The sequence below is a fragment of the Oryzias latipes genome, chromosome 20, assembly GCF_053564925.1.
Source record: "Oryzias latipes strain Hd-rR chromosome 20, Olatipes_Hd-rR_3.1".
Classification (NCBI taxonomy): Eukaryota; Metazoa; Chordata; class Actinopteri; order Beloniformes; family Adrianichthyidae; genus Oryzias; species Oryzias latipes.
This window is the reverse complement of record NC_136256.1, coordinates 1,610,074-1,630,939: the sequence shown is the minus strand read 5'-3', so window position 1 is coordinate 1,630,939 and position 20,866 is coordinate 1,610,074. Positions and strand designations below refer to the sequence as shown.

At 42.9% G+C, this 20,866-nt stretch overlaps 1 protein-coding gene across 1 annotated transcript; it reads left to right on the top strand.

Annotated features, from left to right (window-relative positions):
- The first annotated feature begins 683 nt into the window (after positions 1 to 683).
- On the top strand, positions 684 to 5,191 carry LOC110014877 (uncharacterized). The gene is made up of 5 exons (XM_023950389.2): positions 684 to 780; positions 1,729 to 1,877; positions 1,986 to 2,129; positions 2,510 to 2,602; positions 4,583 to 5,191. The coding sequence occupies exons 2-5, from the start codon at positions 1,773 to 1,775 to the stop codon at positions 4,892 to 4,894; spliced, it is 654 nt and encodes a 217-aa protein (XP_023806157.1). The 5' UTR covers positions 684 to 780; positions 1,729 to 1,772; the 3' UTR covers positions 4,895 to 5,191.
- The last annotated feature ends 15,675 nt before the right edge of the window (positions 5,192 to 20,866 follow it).

Genomic DNA, 20,866 nt, shown 5'->3' with positions numbered 1-20,866 from the left:
TTTTTATAAACCCCATCTGTGAAACCATCTAGTCCTGGAGCCTTACTTGTGGGAAGGTGTTTAATAACATCAACTATTTCCTAAATAGTAATTGGTCTGTTAAGACATTCAAGTTGATCCTTGGTCACTTTAGGCTGGTGCAACTCTAACAGGAAAGTATCAATGTCATTTTTAGTGGCACATGATTCAGGACTGTAAAGCCCCTTGTAGAAATCACTAAATATCTGGTTTATTTTTTGTGGTTCAGAGAAAAGGTGACCTTTGTCGTCCTGAACTGCTGAAATGGTGCTCATGGCCTCCCTTTGCTTGTGTAACGGGTTTACAGAAGTATTATATAATTACACAAAATTGTATTTTTTTATTTCATTTATTTTATATCTGGCAATTGATTAGCATGCCATCAGGGTCCTTTAGACTTGGGTATAAATTCATGCCTCCCCCCCCCTCTTCCCTTTTTGCCATTCTAATCGGGAAGAGGTGAGCATGATGAAGATCTGTTTCTTTGTATTCAATGTTCACTCAAAAAAAGGAATTTGACACCTTGTACATCTAATGAAAATGTTTTATTTAATTTGTACATAATAAAAACGTGTTTTTAACGTAAACATATTAAATTCATGTTATATTCCCGTGATTTTGCTTCGTTTCATATTTATTAAATTTAATCATGTTGAGGTGGCTTGAAAAAATCATGTTCAAACTCAAAAACCGGAAGACGTGTAAAGGGAGGGAAGAAGACGGAAACAGTTACATTTTTCACAGATCCCGAGCACTGAACAGGTAAGCTGAAAACAATCCTTGTGAATCCTCGTGAATTCTTTCGATATCTTGTTTTAATATACTGTCTATGGTTCATTTATAAGTTTTACCAACATTTAAATGCGTTAGTGAACATGATTGACAAGAGTTTTTCTTTAATTACGACCGTTAGCATGTGCACGCAGGGTAAGCTAGCTGCAGTGCAATGACACGTAGGCTTTCTTACTACTTTCATAAGTTCTAAAAGAATGACTGTTTAAAATAAACTTTCCATATTGTATTATTATTATTTGTGTATTTATTTTTTAATTTTTCACAACTGTATTTTATTTTCTGTCCTTCACAAGTGATAAGTGTTAACTTTTTTTTCATAAAAGTTGTCCTCAAAATAGTTTTTTTTTCTTCTGGATCACCAGTGATATAAGCGCAGTCTTAAATGTATAGTTTTTTTCTCTTTTGTGGCCGCGGGCCGGGTAAGCCTTGCGGGGATGGGGGAAGGGGAAGGGGGCAGTTCTTGTAATGTATCTGATTAATATTGTGAATATTATGCAAACACTGTTTGAATCACCTGTTGCGATAAAAAATTCATATTAAAAGCCTAGCCTACAGGGTTTGTTTTTCTTCGTGTTGCATGCTGCCGGACTTCTTTCAGCGTTGTCGTCTTTAAACGTTTTTCCGACAACAAGATTGTTCAGACGTGCGGTATTTTCACGAGCATAAGGTGCATTTCAAAGTCTAGTGTGTATATGTGTGTGTGTAAGCGCGCGCCCGCGCGCCAAAACCGGTGTGTCTGAAATCACGCGATGCAGGAAGGGAGGGGGGAGTGAGCACTGTGTGTTAAAACCAGTGTGTCTGAGCTGAGGAACGGGGGGGGGGCAGCATGTGCGAGTGGTGGAGGGCATACATGCGCGGCCAGCCGCTGTTTTGGAGTTGTGAAAAATAATAAAGTTCCTTTTCCTGTTCTGTAAGATTTGCAAATTGGAAGTCAGCAAAACAATGACGTCAATGTGTCAATGATGGAGAAGTCCTTTTCACGTGGAAGGCAGGATGTTGTCGTAGAGGCACCCATCATTCCTGATTTCAAAGCAAGGTGGCCAGCACTCCTCAGCGTGGGTCAGGTAAGCAAATTAAGTTGTGAAGGAATAACACTTTGGGAAAGACTGTGGAGCTCATCAATTGGGAAATGTTTGTTACTTTGTTTTCTTTGTGTTTGGATTTTTTTAAAGTTGAATGCAGAGTTCCAGAGAATCACAACAGTCCAGATGCACTCAAAGTTCTTCATGGAATTGGATGATCTGTCTCCTCGTCTCTTGAAGGTGTATGCCAAGAAAGGTGGTTTACAGGGACAGAAGCTGGTACCCATGACCCAGGTAAAAGAAAATTAAAAATGTGAAAAACATTTTTTAAATCCATTGCCAAATGATCGTTTATTGTCTTAACAAATCCGATAAAGCTCTATTAAAAGCAGGAAGGAGTTTTCTGTGTACTAACAGATAGGGATGCACCAAATATTCAGCAACCGAATATATATGGCCAATTATTGCAACAATAAAAAAACTAAAACGTGGGAATAAGGCCAAATAGTGCCTGTCATTTGCTGTCAGAAAGAAGGCTGCCAGTTCTTTAAAAAAATAAGTAAAAATTGCAAAATATTTTCAGCCTAAAATGTGCTTAAAGCCTCTATTTAACATTTTGAATATATTTATTGCCTTTTTTCCTCTCTAATTTTTTCTTTAACTTGCCTATTTAGAGTGATGACACAGATGTAAGACCTGAATGCATCCTCAAGCGGCTTTGTGTTGACATGAACCAAGATCCAGAGAGGCTGGTGAGAGAACACAAGGTATGTTGGTCTGATTATATGTTGTAGAAAAATAGAAATAAGAAAAATTAAACTTCAAACACAGGTGGGCGGGGAAAACAGGGGCGGCGAGTGAGAGGATCGTTCAAAAGCTGGAAGCTGGGTGCGCATTTTGGACATAAAAACTTGTTTTTTTCCCCAACTCTGTTGAACTTGCTGCTGGACTGATTTAGCACCTAAGTGATAGAAATGTAACATTTGTTTCATTTCTCAAGGTAAAATATTTTTTAAAACAAGATTCATAATAAAACTAACTAAAACCTGCAAAGCTCGTTCCAAAGTAAAAATTCTCCACAATTTCAAAATCGTAACCACCCAACTGTGCGGAAAATCGCAGAATCTGGCAACACTGCTGGTAGATGCTCCTTCCTCCTCTGTGACTCGCCGACACAGCGGCTGTGTTGGTCACATGACTTTTCCTTAAGCAATATGTGCACCGACACGGTTTCGGAGTTCGGTACGTGAGCCGACGTGTCGGTATTGCCGGACCATCACTGATATAAACATTTAGATTCGACTATATATGTGTACCGCTGGGCAGCAACTTAAGAAAACTTTCTCATAAAGTGTTGTGAACGCAGTGCGCTGGGGCGAATGTCCGCGTGTGCCCAATAGAAATGAGGCAGCCCGCCAGGCATGGAAGAAAAGACTCCATGGCAACGCTGCTATATCTTTCACTCATTGAGAAATGTTTCTCTACTTAAATCAAGCCGGACCGATGTCTCGCCCCTGCGAGCCACATACCCCATGGATTGGTAGGTTCAGCTCTGAACACAACGCTGTAAAATTATATGCATATCAAACACGCGGGCCACACTAACATAAAAGTTTCATATTAAGGTGGAGGCTGTTCACTATGCTGCAACACGGGGGGGGTCGATAAAAAAGAAAAAGCTGATCGACATGCCTGTGTCTTTTGTGCCGCTTTACTGTTCATTATGACCTGTCACCTGCAGCATGCCAGAAAAAACTATTTGCATGAACATTTTTGCTTGTGAACTCACCAGGCAGGCCAGGATTCTTTACATTTTGTACAGATGGTCTATTAAAATTTCACATGGGCTACCTTGTTGTTCTTTACATTTTTCACCTGCAGACAGGTAATATCCACCCTTAATGAATAGATATTCTGAAGATATATGCGGATTGAGATGGTTTTGTGACGTTGAGAGAAGGAACAGTGATGATTTTGGTAAAAGGATGCTGAAGTTTGAGCTACCAGGAATGGGGCCTAGCGGAATACTTAAGAGGTGTTCATGGATGTAGAGAAGGAAGACAGAAGGATGGTTTGAGGAGTTACAGGATGCAAAGTTGAGTCCTAAAGGGGGCACCAGAAAATGGAAGGCAAACATTTTCTTGTGTTTTTTTTTTCTTTTCTGGAACCATTATGCATTTGTCTGTTATGAACACAGGGGCACCAATTATTCGTTGTGTACATTAATACAAAAGTTTACTTTTGAAGAAACTAGTTATACTTTAGTTTTTCTTTTTTACTTATTTACATTTTTATGGAATCTACTAGGGCTGCACGATATGAGGAAAACTTGCGATATGCGATATTAGTGATCAACATTGCGATAACGATATAATTTGCGGTAAATAAACAAATAGAAAAATAAACAAAAACATCATTCCCATTTAATTGCAACAGTTTAAAATTGTACTCCAAATGACCCTCATCGACATAGGGGACAATCATCTAACATAATAGACCTCCATCTGATTGGTCAACAATGGGAAGGCGTCCATCTGATTGGTCAAAACATAAAGGGATTTATTTGATTCGTTAAATGCTTCAAGCTGTTAGAAGATTGTTTTAACATATTTTGGGTTTGCGATTTATTGCGATATTCGCTGTCTATTGCGATATGCATATTGCAGAGCTGGATATTGCGATAACGATAAATTTGCGGTATATTGTGCAGGCCTAGAATCTACCCTTCTTTTCCCTTTGTTTTACAGAGTGATGAAAACACAGAAGAGGCTCTGGCAGATACAGTCTTGGGGATCTTTGCCATCCGACACACTGGTGCAGACCCAAGTGATGACCTTGAGAATGTTGGGATTATTTTGGAAGGAGTGAAAGTCATAAATGACTTAAAATATGTAAGTCTTGCAGTATTACTGCTGTTTTTTATTGTGTATGCCCTAAACCTGAGCTACCCATCAGATTTGAAATATACTTTTGAGGTTCTGCAGAAGATTATAATGGGTTTGGATGGCGACAAGTTATCCAACAAAGTACAAGTACTCAAACCAGCACCATCCTGTTAAATGGCAGAAGGAATTGTTCAGTATTGGCACCTTAAATATGATGGGCAGATGTTAAAAAGTGTTTTTCAAATATTTATTCTTTGTCATACTGAGTTTTATTAACACAGCATAAGCTATATAATGTTGAAACTATATTTTTTCCACATTTTCCTTACAGCCATATAAGTGTTTTGAAATGTAAGAAAATGATTTGATTTTGATTATTATTTAAATGCTCCCTCAGTCTTTTTGACTTTTGTTGTTGTGGCCTTTGCATTCAACTGTGGCACTGTTTTGGAAAAATAAATGTTTTAAAGCTCATTCTTGTCTTCACCTTTATTTGACTTTTGTGTCTTTAAATGACATATAGCTCATTTAACACAATATTTTCTCTGTGGTTGAACATAAATATAATATTGAAAGGATTTCACGTGATTTAATTGTGTTGTCTGAACAATTTGCAGTTTTGTTGAACAGATTTATTTCAATTGTGTAAACTTGATGAAACTTACAATAGTGCCATTAACATGAACAAATTATGTTGTTCTAATTAGACTTTATTACGTTGGATTTAATAAAGCTAAATAAGTTATGTTTGCTCAAATAAATTTCATTCACTGAACATGAACATATTAAGTTACACTAACAAAACTGCTTATTGTTCAATGAAAGCTATTTTATTACGTGGAAATCCTTTCAATATTTTTTTTATGTTCATTGGACAAGTTATTTTTTTGAGTGTTGGTGCTAATGTGAACTTTATATTTTTAGTTTTGGGGCATTATCTGACTGCAGCACGTGTTGATGCCATATTTTGTTACAAGCAGCAGCAGAAAATAAAGAAAACTGCTCCAAGAAAGTTCCTCCGGTGTCTCGTGGCTTCCTGATGGTGCACAAAATCACACAACGCAGAGCAGAGACCAGAAAACGGTTACACTTGATATATCTGGCTAATAGCTTGCCTTATTGCCCTCTTCGAAATATTTTTGTCTGGCACGAAACAAACTAAATTCTGCCTTTTTTGATAGTATTGCATTAAATTTGTATTTTAACATGGTCAATTTGTTCGAATTTGTTGTAGAACAGTCTTTTTTAAAGTCAGACTCTGTAATTTTAATTTGATTTTCAAGTTTTTGTAGCTTGGTAAGGTTTGCTTTGTTTTTTGAAGAAGCATATTGGATTATGTGGCCTCTAACGAAGGCCTTTAGGGCCTCCCAAGCAACTCCAGCTGAGGGGGCTGTAGGTATTGGCTTCTATGTACAAGTTAATTTGAGATCTGATGTATTAGCAGAATGTTTCCTCTAATAAAAGGCTGGAGTTCAGTCTCCATCTAGGCGTTCTAACAGCGCAATTAAAGGCCAGCATGCAGAGATATATGGGTCTATGATCTGATAGAACTATGTTGCCAATATTACTGGATGCAACAGCTGGCACTAGAGACTGAGACACCAAGAAGAAATCTATTCTTGAGAATGACCCGTGGGGAGAAGAATAGAGGGTATAGTCCCTTCCAGATGGATTTTGTAAACGCCAGATATCTACCAGTGAGCATGCCTCAGACATTCCCCTCAACGCTGTAACTGCCTTTGAGATACGTGAAAGTCTAGAGCTTCGGTCTAGGATCGGGTCCATTACCTCATTAAAATCTCCGCCCATGATAATTGGATGGTCACCCATCTCCAATAATTTATTTTCCAAAAGCCCAAAAAATGAATGATCATCCATATTGGGTGCATAGACATTAACCAGAATCACTTTGTTACCTTGTATGTCACATAACATTAATAACATTCTTCCTGCTTCATCCTTACTCTGCTTTATGCATTGAAATTGTAACAGTTTGTTAATTAATGTAGTCACTCCTTTACTTTTAGTACTCCCACTGTTTGAACCCACAAAGCCCACCCAACCAGTACAAAGTTTTTGTGATTCCTTAGAAGACAGATGTGTCTCTTGGATAAAAACAATGTCGCATTTTTTAGATTTAATAAATGATTATATTTTCCTCCTCTTAACAGTGTCGTTAAGGCCCTTGACATTCTAGCTCATCAAGCATAGGTTATTCATATGTGAAAATGTAAGAGACAGATGTGCATTGAGTAAGGCTATACCCCAATAAGCAGCAGCATTGTGTTGGCATCAAAAAGTAAAACAAAACATTAAGAAAAAAGAAATAAAATCTAATCAAAACAAAACTCAAAAAATGTCTGTGCAACCAGACAACTACAGTTCCCTCACTTTGGTCCGTGAACATACACCTAACCTTAGCTGTTGTTAAGCGCCACGCCGTCCCGTGCTGAGCCGCTAGAGAAAAAACAGTACACAACCCTGAACTCGAACAGTATGAATATCAAACCATTCTCCCACTTATGCATGGAAAAGAAAAAGAACTAAACAAATTTATTTTTATCTGGCACATGTCTAATAAGAAAAAACCTTTTACCAACTCCAGAAAAATGTTTGGTTTTTTCTCATGTAAAAAAGAAATAAAAATAAAAAAGCTCTGAATGTGAAATAGATCACATTATGGTCCAGTGATCCAAGCAAGCAACCAATTATTGATTTTCCCTTCTTTTCTGTTTGTTTTGGTTTTTTCCTCTCCCCCCTTGCATGTTCCTTTCAAAAATAAAAAATAAAAATAAAAAAGCAAACCGGATTAATCCAGAAGGGTGATGAAGGCTTCTTCGTGGTCTTCAAACCGGCGGGATCCTTGAGGCACTTTTACCATCAGCACCGCTGGGTAATTCATGGAGAAACGCATGTGTTTCTCATGCAGAAGCTTCTTGCATTCTCTGAACTTCGTCCGTCTGTCGCTCAGCAGCTTGGAGTAGTCGGCAAACACCATGATGTGGCGCTGTTCCCAGGTGATGGTGCCCATCCTTCGTGCTGCTTCAGCGATGCGGTCCCGGTCCTGAAACCTCAGAAACCTGGCTATGATGGGTCTGGGTCGAGGTGTCTGGCTCCCTTCACCTTTTCCAGGCTTGGATCCTGTCATGTCTGCTGCAGCACTCACCTTGTTTGGCCAGGCTTCCAGTGGGAGCAATCACGCTCTATGGAGGACACCTGGTCATGCCCCTTCATAAGTCCACGCTTGTGCTGCACTCGTTGCCGGAACGTCAGTCTTCTCTGATTTATTCCAGCTAAATTGTCCACGCATCCGCACGGATCGTAAGCTAACGTCACGTCATCGCCTCGCCTTCTCCATCCACACGGATTTGCATTGTAAGCCAAGACTTTCCATTCCTGAGTTGCTTTTGGGTCCATCGTGGCCGGAACGTTCTTTCAGGTTTTGTCGAGGACAGCCAAAAAGCAAACCCAAGAGTAAAGGTTAAATTCCAAAAATTTCACAGCGTTGTCTTCCTCACAGCCCTCATGGAATCCCATAAAGCGTAAATCATTTCTCCGTTCTCGATTTTCAAAATCCTCCATCTTTTGGCGAGGTGTTTCTACTTCAGCCTTGGAAGCAGAAGGATTGCTTTCTTGTACCTTGTGGGCATCTTCCAAAAAGCAAAGTCTGTTCTCCACTTCACAAATGCGATTAGCTATATCCGCTAATTTACTTTCGGTAGCACTTGTGCTCACCTGTATATCTTGTCTTGGCTTTCAGACTTTTCCAAAATAAGCGCAGAGAGCCGAGCCAGTTCTTTCGCCACATCGCCGGTCGGCCCCTCCTCCGTATCCGCTTCATGTCGCCGTGGGGATGTTTTTTTTCATGTTAGCCGTGCTAGCATTAGCAGTCTCAGAGAGATTGCTCCCTGCTGCCCCGGAGTTGGACTTGGCGGTGTGTCTAGTGGCGTTCGTCATTTTAGTGATGTGATATTGCGTTACCCGGTCAGCGAAGCAACTTTCTTAGCTCTTTGTTGTATTTATGTCAGCAAAGATGCACGGGGATCGGCGCAGAACGCTCTTAAGCAGCCATACTTGCCAAGCGCGTCACGTGACTCCCCGTCTAAAACACATTACTGAAGGTCACCTGAAATGACTATAAGGATGACCTTCTGCGTGGGTCCATATGCAATGATGGACACCCCTAGTGCTCAAACATAGTGTTTGGTATGGACAGTCCAACAAAACTTAGTTTTCTCCCATTGACAGTATAGGAGAACTGAACTTAATAATGTCACCCATAGACAATGACTTTCTTCCAGTTCCAGATGTCGTCAGTAAGCCGTGATTGGTCCAAGTGGGTCTGAGTCTACATTTCTATGGCAACCGCATGGCAACCCCTCTCTCCAATCAGGAGTAAGCATGGCAGAAAAACACACCCCTTCCACTGACAGTGGGCTCGGGGGAATCTGTCAACGCTTCGAACGTTCGACATTAGACCGCCTAACTTTTTTGAGGCATCTGATTGGCCAGTTTATAACTTAAACTACAGAAAAAAATTTCATGGGGAAAAAAACTTTGTTTTATCAAGAACATGTTAAAAATGTATCAGAGCAAGAATGTTTATTCTCACCAATTGAATGAATGGGTAATAGCTGTTTATTTCTCAGATGAGGTCTATGAGGTTTTGGCTTTTTGGGACCAGCAGATATTTACTGTTTGGAAAGCAAGAGGGGGAGGAGTCACTCAGTTCAGTTCTCTTCAACAATCAATGATTTCTCTCCAACAATTCAAAAATGTCCTGTCCGTTTACCATCCACTGAATTTTGCTTTTTCTGAGAGTAAATGACAGAAAAAATAGAAAATTGAACTCAGAGAGGGAGAGTGTCGATGTAAAACTCATTACAAAGAAGAAATGCTTACTTTTTAAAAGCCAACAGGTACAGAGTTAGAGTCTTCATATACACATAAAGTCTGAAATAAAACATGAAGTAAAAAACTTACATATTGCACATTCAATGTCTTTTTTCTGATGCCTAAATAGTTTAATTGTCAACAATGTTTTCGAGTCTTCCACATTTCTGGGCTGAAATAGTTAAAAATCTAGTCCTGACCAGTTTGTATGACGGTTAAGGCAATTAAGATGACAGGGAGCAGCGCTAAAAGGGCCTCGTACCTAACAAGCCATATGTGCCTCAGAAGACGGCTCCTTCTCTGGTGTCTCCTCCTCCTCCTCTTCCCACCATGAGCTCTAACTGCCTTCTGCGTTGTGTTAGCCAGCTCATCAAGCGTCTTGAACAGAAATGAACTCTGCTTCGGTTCAACAGCTTTGAATTTGTCAGCCCCACACTCTGCTGTAGGTTCAGTGGAACTATTTCACACAGACAAAAAAACAAATGACTTTTTGACATTCATGTTTGTCAATTCTTCTTCTTTCTTTGTGTGAAATAGATCCAGCTGACAGGGTAAGAAGCCTCCATGCAACATGTAACCAGTGTAGCAGAGCTTTGTTCCATGAAACAGTCCGGGCAGTTTTATTTGGGTTTAATACCATAAATAAATAAATAAACACTTAATTTTATTGAATGTTTCTTTTAGAGTTTTGGCCTTCTCTTTTTTTTATTTTCAGTTTCAACTTGGATGCTGCTCTAGTGTGGTGATTAGCGCTATCAGCTCAGAGCAAGATTAGGTTACTTGTTATAATCCAATACCTGACCTCTTCCTTTGTGGAGTCTGCATGTTCTCTCCTGCAGGGGGATGTAGTCTTTGAGGACCATTTTCCATTCTGCTGCTAACATATTGGTTGATTCAAGTCAGAAGTCTCATTGGAACGTGGATTAGGTCCACCGCCCCATCACTTTCAGTGCAGAAATAGATACGGGAAGTGCAGTCGTCGATGCGGCACCAATTAAAGGAGTACAGGGGCAATGATCTGCAGGGAAGCTGCAGGACGAGCAGAGAATGTGGAACTTGGAAGCCATACGACTTTGTCGAGGGTTTTACGTAATCCACCAGAAACTGAAGTGCTGACCGGGGAGTATGGGTCTCAGGCTCAGGAAGCGATGCATAGATAAAGACAAAAGCAGTATTAGTCTTGGCAATGATTATATAAATAACTTAGCAGAACTTATCAGTTTTAGAATGTTTCAGATAAAAGGAATAAAGGTGCTCTTAAATAACAAATCGGACAGAGTTAGATCAAGTAGTGAGTTTGAAGAGAAGGTTCTATTTGTGTATCCACCACACCATAGAAAGCCATCAGAAGCACAGATTCCAACAGAGAATCGACACAGTGAGAAATGGAACCTGCATGTAACCTTAACACCAAAATTTTAGATGCACCAATGGTAAGAGAGAAGTAACCTTTTGTCATTTACAGAGGGACGTACCTTTAGAAGGCCATCGAGGAGCAGGCAAATGGAATGGTGTCCAAGGACCAAGGAGATTACGTAGATGAGGAAGGTCAACATCTCATGTAGAACTGGACTGCAGCTCGGCTGGATTCGATGTTTTGTACTTGATTTCAGTGGTTCTCAAAAAGGTGGACAACAAAACCACAGACTACTGGAATATCAATTGGCAAAGGGGTGTCTGGATACTGCAAAGGAAGAAAAAGTTGAGATCCATGAGGGATCGTAGGTTTTAATAGTATTTTAGCCGGGCTGAACCTCATGCATTTAGAGACGGAGTACAAGTCTCTAAATGGAGATGCTCTTTGTCGAGTGATTGAGGACTGAGGACACAAAATTTAACTCTTTGAATGTGAAGCTAGAGAGCGTCAGCGATATTGTTTCTACAGCCAGGGATAAAATTTGCTCGTAGTGTAAAAAAATGTATTTAAACACTAAACCATGTCAACCGACAACGCATCAAACAATTGATCATCACACTTCTTGAACAACCTTTGTCAATAATCTCCGTGGTTGTATTCTCTTAGAACACCATGATCTGTATAGTGGACCATCAGGCAGAAACCGTGACGCTGCCGGAGCCGGAGAAAAAGGAGGGGTAGACGCAGGGAAGATGGACACCCCCACATCAGAAGAAGGGGGACCATTAAATCATAAAAAAACAGGGGGAGGACATCATGACGCTGAAAAAGCGAGAAGGAGAACAGCGAGCATGGAGAACCAGTGAAGAATGCAGAGCTCATGGAAATGGAAGAAGAGGGATTGGACCGCACACCTGGAACTTAAGTAGGAAGCTGAACAGGTGAGTTAATTAGACTGAAACGCCCGCAGGGAGGAGTAACCAGGTAAACGCACTGCTCGAGTTGCCTGCCTGAAATACTCCCAGGGTCGTTCATTTCTTCAAGGTCATCAAGTGTAAATGAAATATGTGTCCATAGTAAAATAAATAAATAATTATTTATAGTAAAATAAACTCAGGCTGCACGGTGGCGCAGTGGTTAGTGCTCTTGCCTCACAGCAAGAAGGCCTCCGGTTCAAGTCCCTGCTGGGGGACCTGGAAAAAACCTACATCAACAGGGGACCTTTCTGTGTGGAGTTTGCATGTTCTCCCCGTGCATGCGTGGGTTCTCTCCGGGGTCTCCGGCTTCCTCCCACCGTCCAAAAACATGCTTCATAGGTTAATTGGCAACTGTAAATTGTCCCTAGGTGTGACAGTGAGAGTGAATGGGTGTGTGTTTGTGGACATTCTACCCTGTGACAGATTGGTGACCTGTCCAGGTTGTCCCCTGCCTTCGCCCACAAGTGGCCGGGATAGGCTCCAGCAGCCCCGTGACCCCGAAAGGGAAAAACGGTCAAGAAAATGAATGAATGAGTAAAATAAACTCCATGTCTCAATCTAAATAGTATTTTCCAGTTTTAATTGATTAATTTATCTAATTTTGAAGCAATTTTATAATTTTATAGGTCGATTCGATTCAATTCTGCCCCAGACAGATCAATCTGTTTAAATTTTAGGAATAGAAATGTATTCATCAATGAATTGTTACACCCCTAGATAGTCTCACTTGGAGATAACTACGGCCTAAAAATGAGTAAAACTGGAATGGTGAAATGCATAAAACTGGATATATTTGAGGAGAAAAGTGTCTAAATTGACCTGCCTTAACCTGGTGTCCACATGCAGGAATATAACATTTTTGGACATATTTTCACAATAATACATTTTCCTAACTCAAATATTAGCTTGGGTCTCAAGAGGTTTAGATATAAAACTTTTTTTTTTTTTTTTTTTTAACTTGTCCTGTCCAACAGCTGGGCAGGCAGATGAAAACTGAGGGCCTCTTGTGTTGGACATATTTTACTTTAACAACAGGGGTTGTTAATCTTCAGACAAACCAGAGGTATGTCTGAATAAACCCCTTTTGTAATTGAGGCCAAACTTTCAATCATGTTCAATTTTCATCAATTTCAATCATGTTTGAAAATCTTTGGTGTTGTACCGGACGGAAAAGGAAAGAAGGGAAGAAGAGAGAGGGACGTTAGAGAGAGGGGGGGTAGGGGGTGATAATAGGAGGGGAAGGGGGATAAGACCATGAAGCAGCATAGAGCAGCAAGTTTACTGGTTGTTTATCATTACGGTAAGGTTCATATTTAGTACAAAAAGGGCGGGGCCTGTCCACACACTCAAATGTTATTAACGCACCTGGGGCCTGTTTCAGAAAGGAGGTTAAGTGTAAACTCTGAGTGCGTTAACCCTGAAATCAGGGAAACCCTGGGTTTTCTGTTTCAGAATGGGAGGTTTGTTAAACCAGAGAAAGCAGAGTAAGTCAAACCCGTTTCTGAAAGAGAGGTAACTTATACTCGGAGTCAGTGTCCACGGTTACTTACGCTGTGAACCTAACCTGGTCGGGAGCAGGTTTTATTCATTAAACTCAAGGTTGCTGCCGGTCCCCTCCCCTTTTTAAAGACGAAGTGGTATTTTTCGCTTTAACCTTCATTGCCCACATTTCCGTCACACAGAGACAAGTGACAAGAATGGCTTGTCCTGTTTTGGAGGACCCAATAGACGAGGAGGCTGCATTAATTCCTAGAGAATTACATTTACGTCGTGCGAGGATTTTGAGACCTAGACTCGATTTTTTGTCATTTCCACATACGTTTTTGTTTGAGCGTTACCGTTTTTCGTTGCAGTCAATTACATATATACAATGAAAACAACATTAGATATGTATTGCTATGTAGATGTTTCATATGTCAAATATTGTCAACAAAGCCTACATCCATGACATGCTCACATTTTGACCTGATTGAATTATGTTTTTATTCTTCATTTTTAGCTGCTGCCATGTTCTTTTAATTCCTGCAGGATTGCATCTACATGAAAATGAAATCAGGGACATTGAATTAGATTAATGTAACAATTACTTTTGGGAAACACAATTTGCTAGCACTGCTTACTTTCTTAATCCCATATAAACCTATACCACTTGATTAATACAAGGGTAGACAAAAGTTCACTTTTAAAAACACAATTGAATGTATTAATATTATACTGACCAACGTTTGCAAGAGGGGAAGGTTAACAAAAAAGTCCTCTAAACATTACCAACGTTAAATGCATTTTTCCCCCAGATTGGTTCAGTACACTATGCAGCATTTCATGCATTTACACCAGGAATAACACTTCAAAAGTACACCTAAATATCGCCGTTTTTATTTATTTAAAAAGTTATTACAGCCAATATTTTATAACAATGATTTAAATGCAAACTTGCGCATTAACTTGAGCAGCTATGTTTTCCACGCTAACTGTCTCTGTTTTGCAGATGCAGCGGTGTTGCTTTTCTTCCAGAATATGTGCTCATATTCACTGTAACTCTGCAGCAGCACGTCAAGTTCAGCTGGCGAAAAATACGCAGACCTCTTTTTTTCCACGGTTGCCATGGTGACTCGTAATATCTGCGCTCCATTGATAATGGCTTCTTATAGTCGCGGTGCGGACGCTTAACTCCGAATCAGTCCACTCAGAATTGATTGACCTAACTCCGATCAGATGCTCTGAAACAGAAAACTCAGAGTTGTTAATCTCTCGATAGACCAACTCAGAGTTCAAGTTTAACATCAGAGTTGGTTGAACCTCCTTTCTGAAACAGGCCCCTGCGAGCTGCAAAAATGTCCACATGACAACATGTACACAAAACAAATAGTGTTCCCACACGCATACCTATGCCTTTAAACCAACTAGTGTGAAATATTTCATTCATTCAATCATGCAAACTATTAGTGCAAAGGTGAGCTAAGTGTTTATGCTCTTCTAAAATGGATGGTGGAATGTGAAAAGAAGGAAGGAGAGTGCCCAGCCATCCCCACACCAAGACCCCCGCCGCAGCGGCAGCCGGAACCCCCCAACGCCACACGGCAGCAGGCAGGGAACAACCGCCGCCCTGGGCGACCAAATCCGCCACCCAGGCCAGGGCCAGCAGGACCGCCGCGAGGCCCCCAGAGCCAGAGAGCAGGTAGGCATGGCGGGAAAAAGAGCGCCGCCCCAACCAAACCAGGAGAGCAGCCCCCCGCCGCGCCAGGAGAGCCCAACGCAGGGCCCCACCCGAGATGGGCGCCCAAAGCCCCAGACGAGCACCCCATCACCACCCAGGGGTTCTGGGCATCCCCCCGCCCCAACCCCAGGTACGAGCCAGGACCCCCAAGGGAGACCTGCTCCGCACTCCAGGCAGCCACCCACCCGGCCCACGGTTGGTCCAGGGAGGAGCAAGGCAGGGGCCAGCCACCCCCGCCCAGGAGGGGAGCACCTCGGGGAAAAAGGGGGCTCACAAGGGGTGTTGTAAATATGGCCCGACCAGGCTAGGCCACAGTTGGCAATTTGGCAGGGCCCAGCGCTCAGGGGCAAGGACCAGAACCCACCCCCCAGGGACACTGACACCCCCGGCTCAGGTGTAATGTGAAACCCCTCCCCGCGCGCGGAGAGAGCACCGCCGGGCCCAGGAAACCGGCACCCAGGGGACACGGCAGCCGTTGCCAAGGGCCCCGTACCCACCACCAGGGAAGGGGTAGGGGACAGATGGTCCTAGGTCCCACCTTCCTTGCAAAATGTGTGTGCATGTATGTGTGTTTGTGATGGTGTGTGTGTGCTTGTGTGCGTGTTTTTGTTGGAATGTATATTTTGAGGGGGGAGGGGTGTGTGTACTAAGGGGGTGCAGTTAAAATTGGCGGGTAGGGCACTGAGTGGACATCTCCTGTCTTTTTTGTTTTTAATCTGTCTCTTCTTTTATGCTTTAATAAAGCCAATTCCAATATTCCAAATTTCCCATCCTTCTAGTATATTTATACACAGTTTATTGTCATCACTAATATGTGTTACGCCCCCTTGTGAGTCTAGGGGTACCTAGGGGGGGAATAACATAAAAAAGTTTTGACTAAAAAAGTGAAATTAACACACCAAACGAATGTCTCCAAACAAAATATATCAAATTTATTTACAAATAAACAACCAACAAGAACTAAAAGTGAAGCTAAAAGGCTTCAGGGTGAACCCAGGCCAAAATAACAAGCAAAACGCCACCTAACTGAAACATGTAAACTTACCTGCAAATGAAAGAAAAGGGAAACCAATGACAAAACACTAACCTCCCTAACCTAACAAAAACAGGAGCAAAACATGTACTAAAAAAAATGGCGGTTCACCCCTACAGCTTCACTTAAACAAAATTATAAACCAAAAGACTAAACAGAGTGGGCACGGACAAAACTACAAAATACTAAAACACAACACTTAAGTGCAACACACAACTTAACAAGAGGTGAAATAGAAAACAAAATGGAGAAGAGGGTTAAGCTGCAATGGAGACTGGTTGCAGCCAAACTCCATTCTCAAGGTGTGGAGGTCCAAGTGGTGCTCTTAAGGCAGCGTCCTCCAGCTCTGGACCAATTGAAGGCCACACCACACCTGAAAATAATCAGACAAAAACAGACACACAAGGATCCACAAAAAACACAAGTCCCACTCTGATACAGAAATAATAAACACAGAACAAAACAAAACCAAATACGGCCACAGCCGTAACATATGTGTGTTTTTGTTCTTTATCTTGACATTTTTATTCACAGGCTTTCTGAAAAATACTACACACATCAAATTCCTACCAACTGATATAAGTAGATTTCCTACTAGAGCAGCTGAATAGAGCTCGGAGGCGGTGCGAGCAGTCGCAGCGGCCCCTTGCTCTCAGTGCACGTGTCTGTGTTTGTTTTTATTTTGTTTATTATTTCTATTTTTTTTTATTTATGATGCTTTTTCCCCACCAGCCTACATTAGAACATAAGTACAGTCGACAGAGACTGTTGGAAATTAGAAACAGCAAAATATGAAACATTTTGAACACTAAACCAGAGATGCTGCTGCCAGAAATCTCTACAAAAAAAACTCGCCAGCCGCGCCCACCCCAAGAAGGACGCACCGAAAACGGTGCGCAAGGACAAGGAAGAGGGGACATTGTGGAGGTATCCAAGCCCGACTGGCAGCTAACCCAACTCGCCCAGCCAAACCATCTATACTTCTAGCTAACGTGAGTTCCCTGGACAGCAAGATGGATGATGTTAGTCTACTACGATCAGCGCACCGGACAATGAGTAACTGCTTTGTGTTCATCTTCACGGAAACATGGCTAAACAACAACATTCCCGATTCTGCCATACAACTGGAACAACTAACGTGCTATCGGGAGGACAGAGACCTCGTAGACGGAGGAAAAAAACCAGCGGTGGCGGGGTTTGTGTTTAGATCCGTGCTGCGTGCTGCCGGGACGCTAAGCTGGTAAGTAAACACTGTTCACCGCGGTCGGAGTTCCTGATCCTGAAGTGTCGTCCTTTCTTTTTATTTATTTTTTTTTTTTTTACTTGTCCTGTCAAACAGCTGGGCAGACAGATGAGAGCTGAGGTCCTCTTGTGTTGGACATATTTTACTTTAACAAGAGGGGTTATTAATCTTCAGACAAACCAAAGGTATGTCTGAATAAACCCCTTTTGTAATTGAGGCCAAACTTTATTAATTTCAATCATGTCTGAAAATCTTTGGTGTTGGACCGGACGGAAAAGGAAAGTGGGGAAGAAGAGAGAGGGACGATAGAGAGAGGGGGGGTAGGGGGTGATAATAGGAGGGGAAAGGGGATAAGACCATGAAGCAGCATAAAGCAACAAGTTTACTGGTTGTTAATCATTATGGTAAGGTTCAAATGTAGAAAAAAAAAAAAAAGGGGGCGGAGCCTGTCCACACACACACTCAAATGTTATAAACACACCTGCTAGCTGCAAAAATGTCCACCTGTCGACATGTACACAAAACAGATAGTGTTCACACGCATACTTATGCCTTAAAACCAACTAGTGTGAAATATTTCATTCATTCAATCATGCAAACTGTTAGTGCAAAGGTGAGCTAACACCTGTGCTCAGGTGAGTGTTTATGTTCTTCTAAAATGGATGGTGGAACGTGAAAAGAAGGAGGGAGAGTGCCCAGCCATCCCCACCCCCAGACCCCCACCGCAGCAGCAGCGGCAGCCGGAATCCCCCCAATGCCACACGGGAACCGGCAGGGAACAACCGCCGCCCGGGCGACCAAGCCCGCCACCCAGGCCAGGGCCAGCAGGGCCGCCACAAGGCCCCCAGAGCCAGAGGCCAGGGACGCACGGAGGGAAAGAGAGCGCCGCCCCAGCCCAACCAGGAGAGCAGCCCCCCCGCCGCGCCGGGAGAACCCAACGCAGGGCCCCACCGGAGAAGGACGCCCACAGCCCCAAACGAGCACCCCACCACCACCCAGGAGTTCCAGGCATCCCCCCGCCCCAACCCCAGGTACGAGCCAGGACCCCCCAAGGGAGACCCGCTCCGCACTCCAGGCAGCCATCCGCCCGGCCCACGGTTGGTCCAGGGAGGAGCGAGGCAGGGGCCCGCCGCCCCCGCCCAGGAGGGGGGAACCCCGGGGAAAAGTGTCGTCCTTTCTACCTGCCGAGGGAGTTTACTGCAATTTTATTAGTGGTGTATACATCCCCCCGACAACCAACAACAGTGACAGGAATGCGGCGCTAAATGAACTATACCAGGCCATTGGTGTGCAACAGACAGCACATCGAGATGGCTTCATCATTCTCACCGGAGACTTCAACCACACTGATCTCAAAGCAGTCCTACCAAAATGTTATCAGCATGTCAACTTTCCAACAAGAGGAAATAACAGACTGGACCTTGTTTACACTCCTCACAAAACAGCCAACGGAGCAACCCCCCTCCCCCACATCGGAGCATCAGACCACATCAGTGTTATGCTAACAGCTGCATACAGACAAAGGGGGAAACTTGCAAAAGCAGTAGAAAGTAAGAGTGTGGCCAGAGGGAGCATCCTCTGCCCTTCAGGACTGCTTTGAAACAACAGACTGGGACATGTTTAACAAACTGCCACCTACAACAACCTGACAGACATCGAGGAGTACACAGATACAGTAACCTCCTACATCACAAAGTGCATCGATGATGTGACACACAAAAAGCATCATCATTCGAGCCAATCACAGCCATGGCTGACAGGGGAAGTCAAAGGGCTGATGAGGGCCAGAGACAATGCCTTCAGAGCAGAGGATGAAGCTGGCCTAAGAACAGCAGGAGCCGACCTGTCCCGGGGCATCAGGAAAGTATCTTCTCACTTCAACAACAGCAGAGCAGAGATGCACGGAGCCTGTGGCGGGGCATCCAGGCCATCACAGACTACAAGCCTGCACCACAGGGCTGTGAGAACAACACCCCCTTTCTCAGCAACCTGAACAGCTTCTTTTCACGCTTTGAAGGACTAAACAGCACACACCCACAGAAAACGCCCCCCTCCCCCCAGGATCAAACTCTGCACCTGACAACTGCCACCGTGAAGAGGACACTCTCCACCATCAACCCACGGGTCCAGACAATATCCCGGGCCGTGTGCTGAAGGACTGCGCAGAGGCGCTAAAAGATGTCTTCACCGCCATCTTTAACATCTCCTTGGAGAAAGCCATCGTCCCATCATGCTTCAAGGCTACCACCATCATACCTGTGCCAAAGAAACCATCACCATCCTGCTTCAATGACTACCGCCCCATAACAGGAGAGCCCTGCAGCGCATAGTCAACACAGCCAAGAGAATCATGGGAGCCCCACTCCACTCCCCTCCCTGCAGGACTTGTACATCACCCGCCTCACCCGCAAAGCACTAACAATTATCAAGGACACACACCACCCTGCACACAACCTGTTCAGCCTTCTGCCCTCAGGGGGGGGGGGGGGGGGGGGGGGTGTACAGGAGCCTCCGCTCCCGCACCACCAGACTCAGAAACAGCTTCACACACCAGGCCATCAGGAAGCTAAACACACTCTCCTCTCCCCACCCACCCACCACCCATCTCCCCCCATGAACAGTTCTCAAACGAGCCCCCCCCCCTGCTGCCTTAAGTGCACTCGCACTTTATTGGCAAATGTTGTAAATTGTCTTTCTTTTCTTCCCTTTTATTTTCTTCTCTTGAACAGGCATGAGAGAGTAAGAAACAGAATTTCGATTTATTGTACGTGATGCACATGTGAAGAATCGACAATAAAGTTGATTTTAACTGAAGTTTCAAGAAGCATTGCACTAGAGTGAACCAATAAGATGAAAGGCTTTAATGCTTCATGAAGCTTCATCTGCCCATTGCCAGTTCTGGGAGTAACGCGCTTTAGGTATAAATACATACTTACTGTGTTATAAGTTAAATAATGGAGTAATCTTAATAATTACTTTGATCTCTGCTACAATATTACTTAGTATAAGTGATGTTGTGTAAATTGTGGCACGTCACTTGACAGTTTATTGATGTGGTTTAATCAGCTGCGAGCGCTTTTTTCCCCCCTGAGTGCTTCCCATCCACAAGACTGTCTTCTGTGTGAAGCGAAGTGTGGGGGGGTAGTCCCATTGGAGATCATGATTGGCTACAGAATTCAGTTCATACATTGGTGTTGTCATTGGCAATCCAGGGTTTTGCAGTGACAAAGAAGTGACCTCACAATCCATGTCTGTGTCTAAGGTGTAAAAATATGTGTAGAGTTTTACAAATCACTGTGGGCAATGATTAGGAAAAAGAAGGAATCTGACATTGCATAGTAACGTGCAAATATGCTGAGGGGAATTTAGCAAATTCTATGAAAATGTTTATTTTAGTTTGTAAACAATTATTAAAAAAAAAAAGTA

Bases quoted from the DNA above. Each gene is read 5' to 3' on its own strand.
- LOC110014877 (XM_023950389.2), top strand. From the start codon at position 1,773: ATGATGGAGAAGTCCTTTTCACGTGGAAGGCAGGATGTTGTCGTAGAG. The intron at 1,878-1,985 runs GTAAGCAAATTA...ATTTTTTTAAAG, and splicing joins CACTCCTCAGCGTGGGTCAG to TTGAATGCAGAGTTCCAGAG. The intron at 2,130-2,509 runs GTAAAAGAAAAT...TTGCCTATTTAG, and splicing joins AGCTGGTACCCATGACCCAG to AGTGATGACACAGATGTAAG.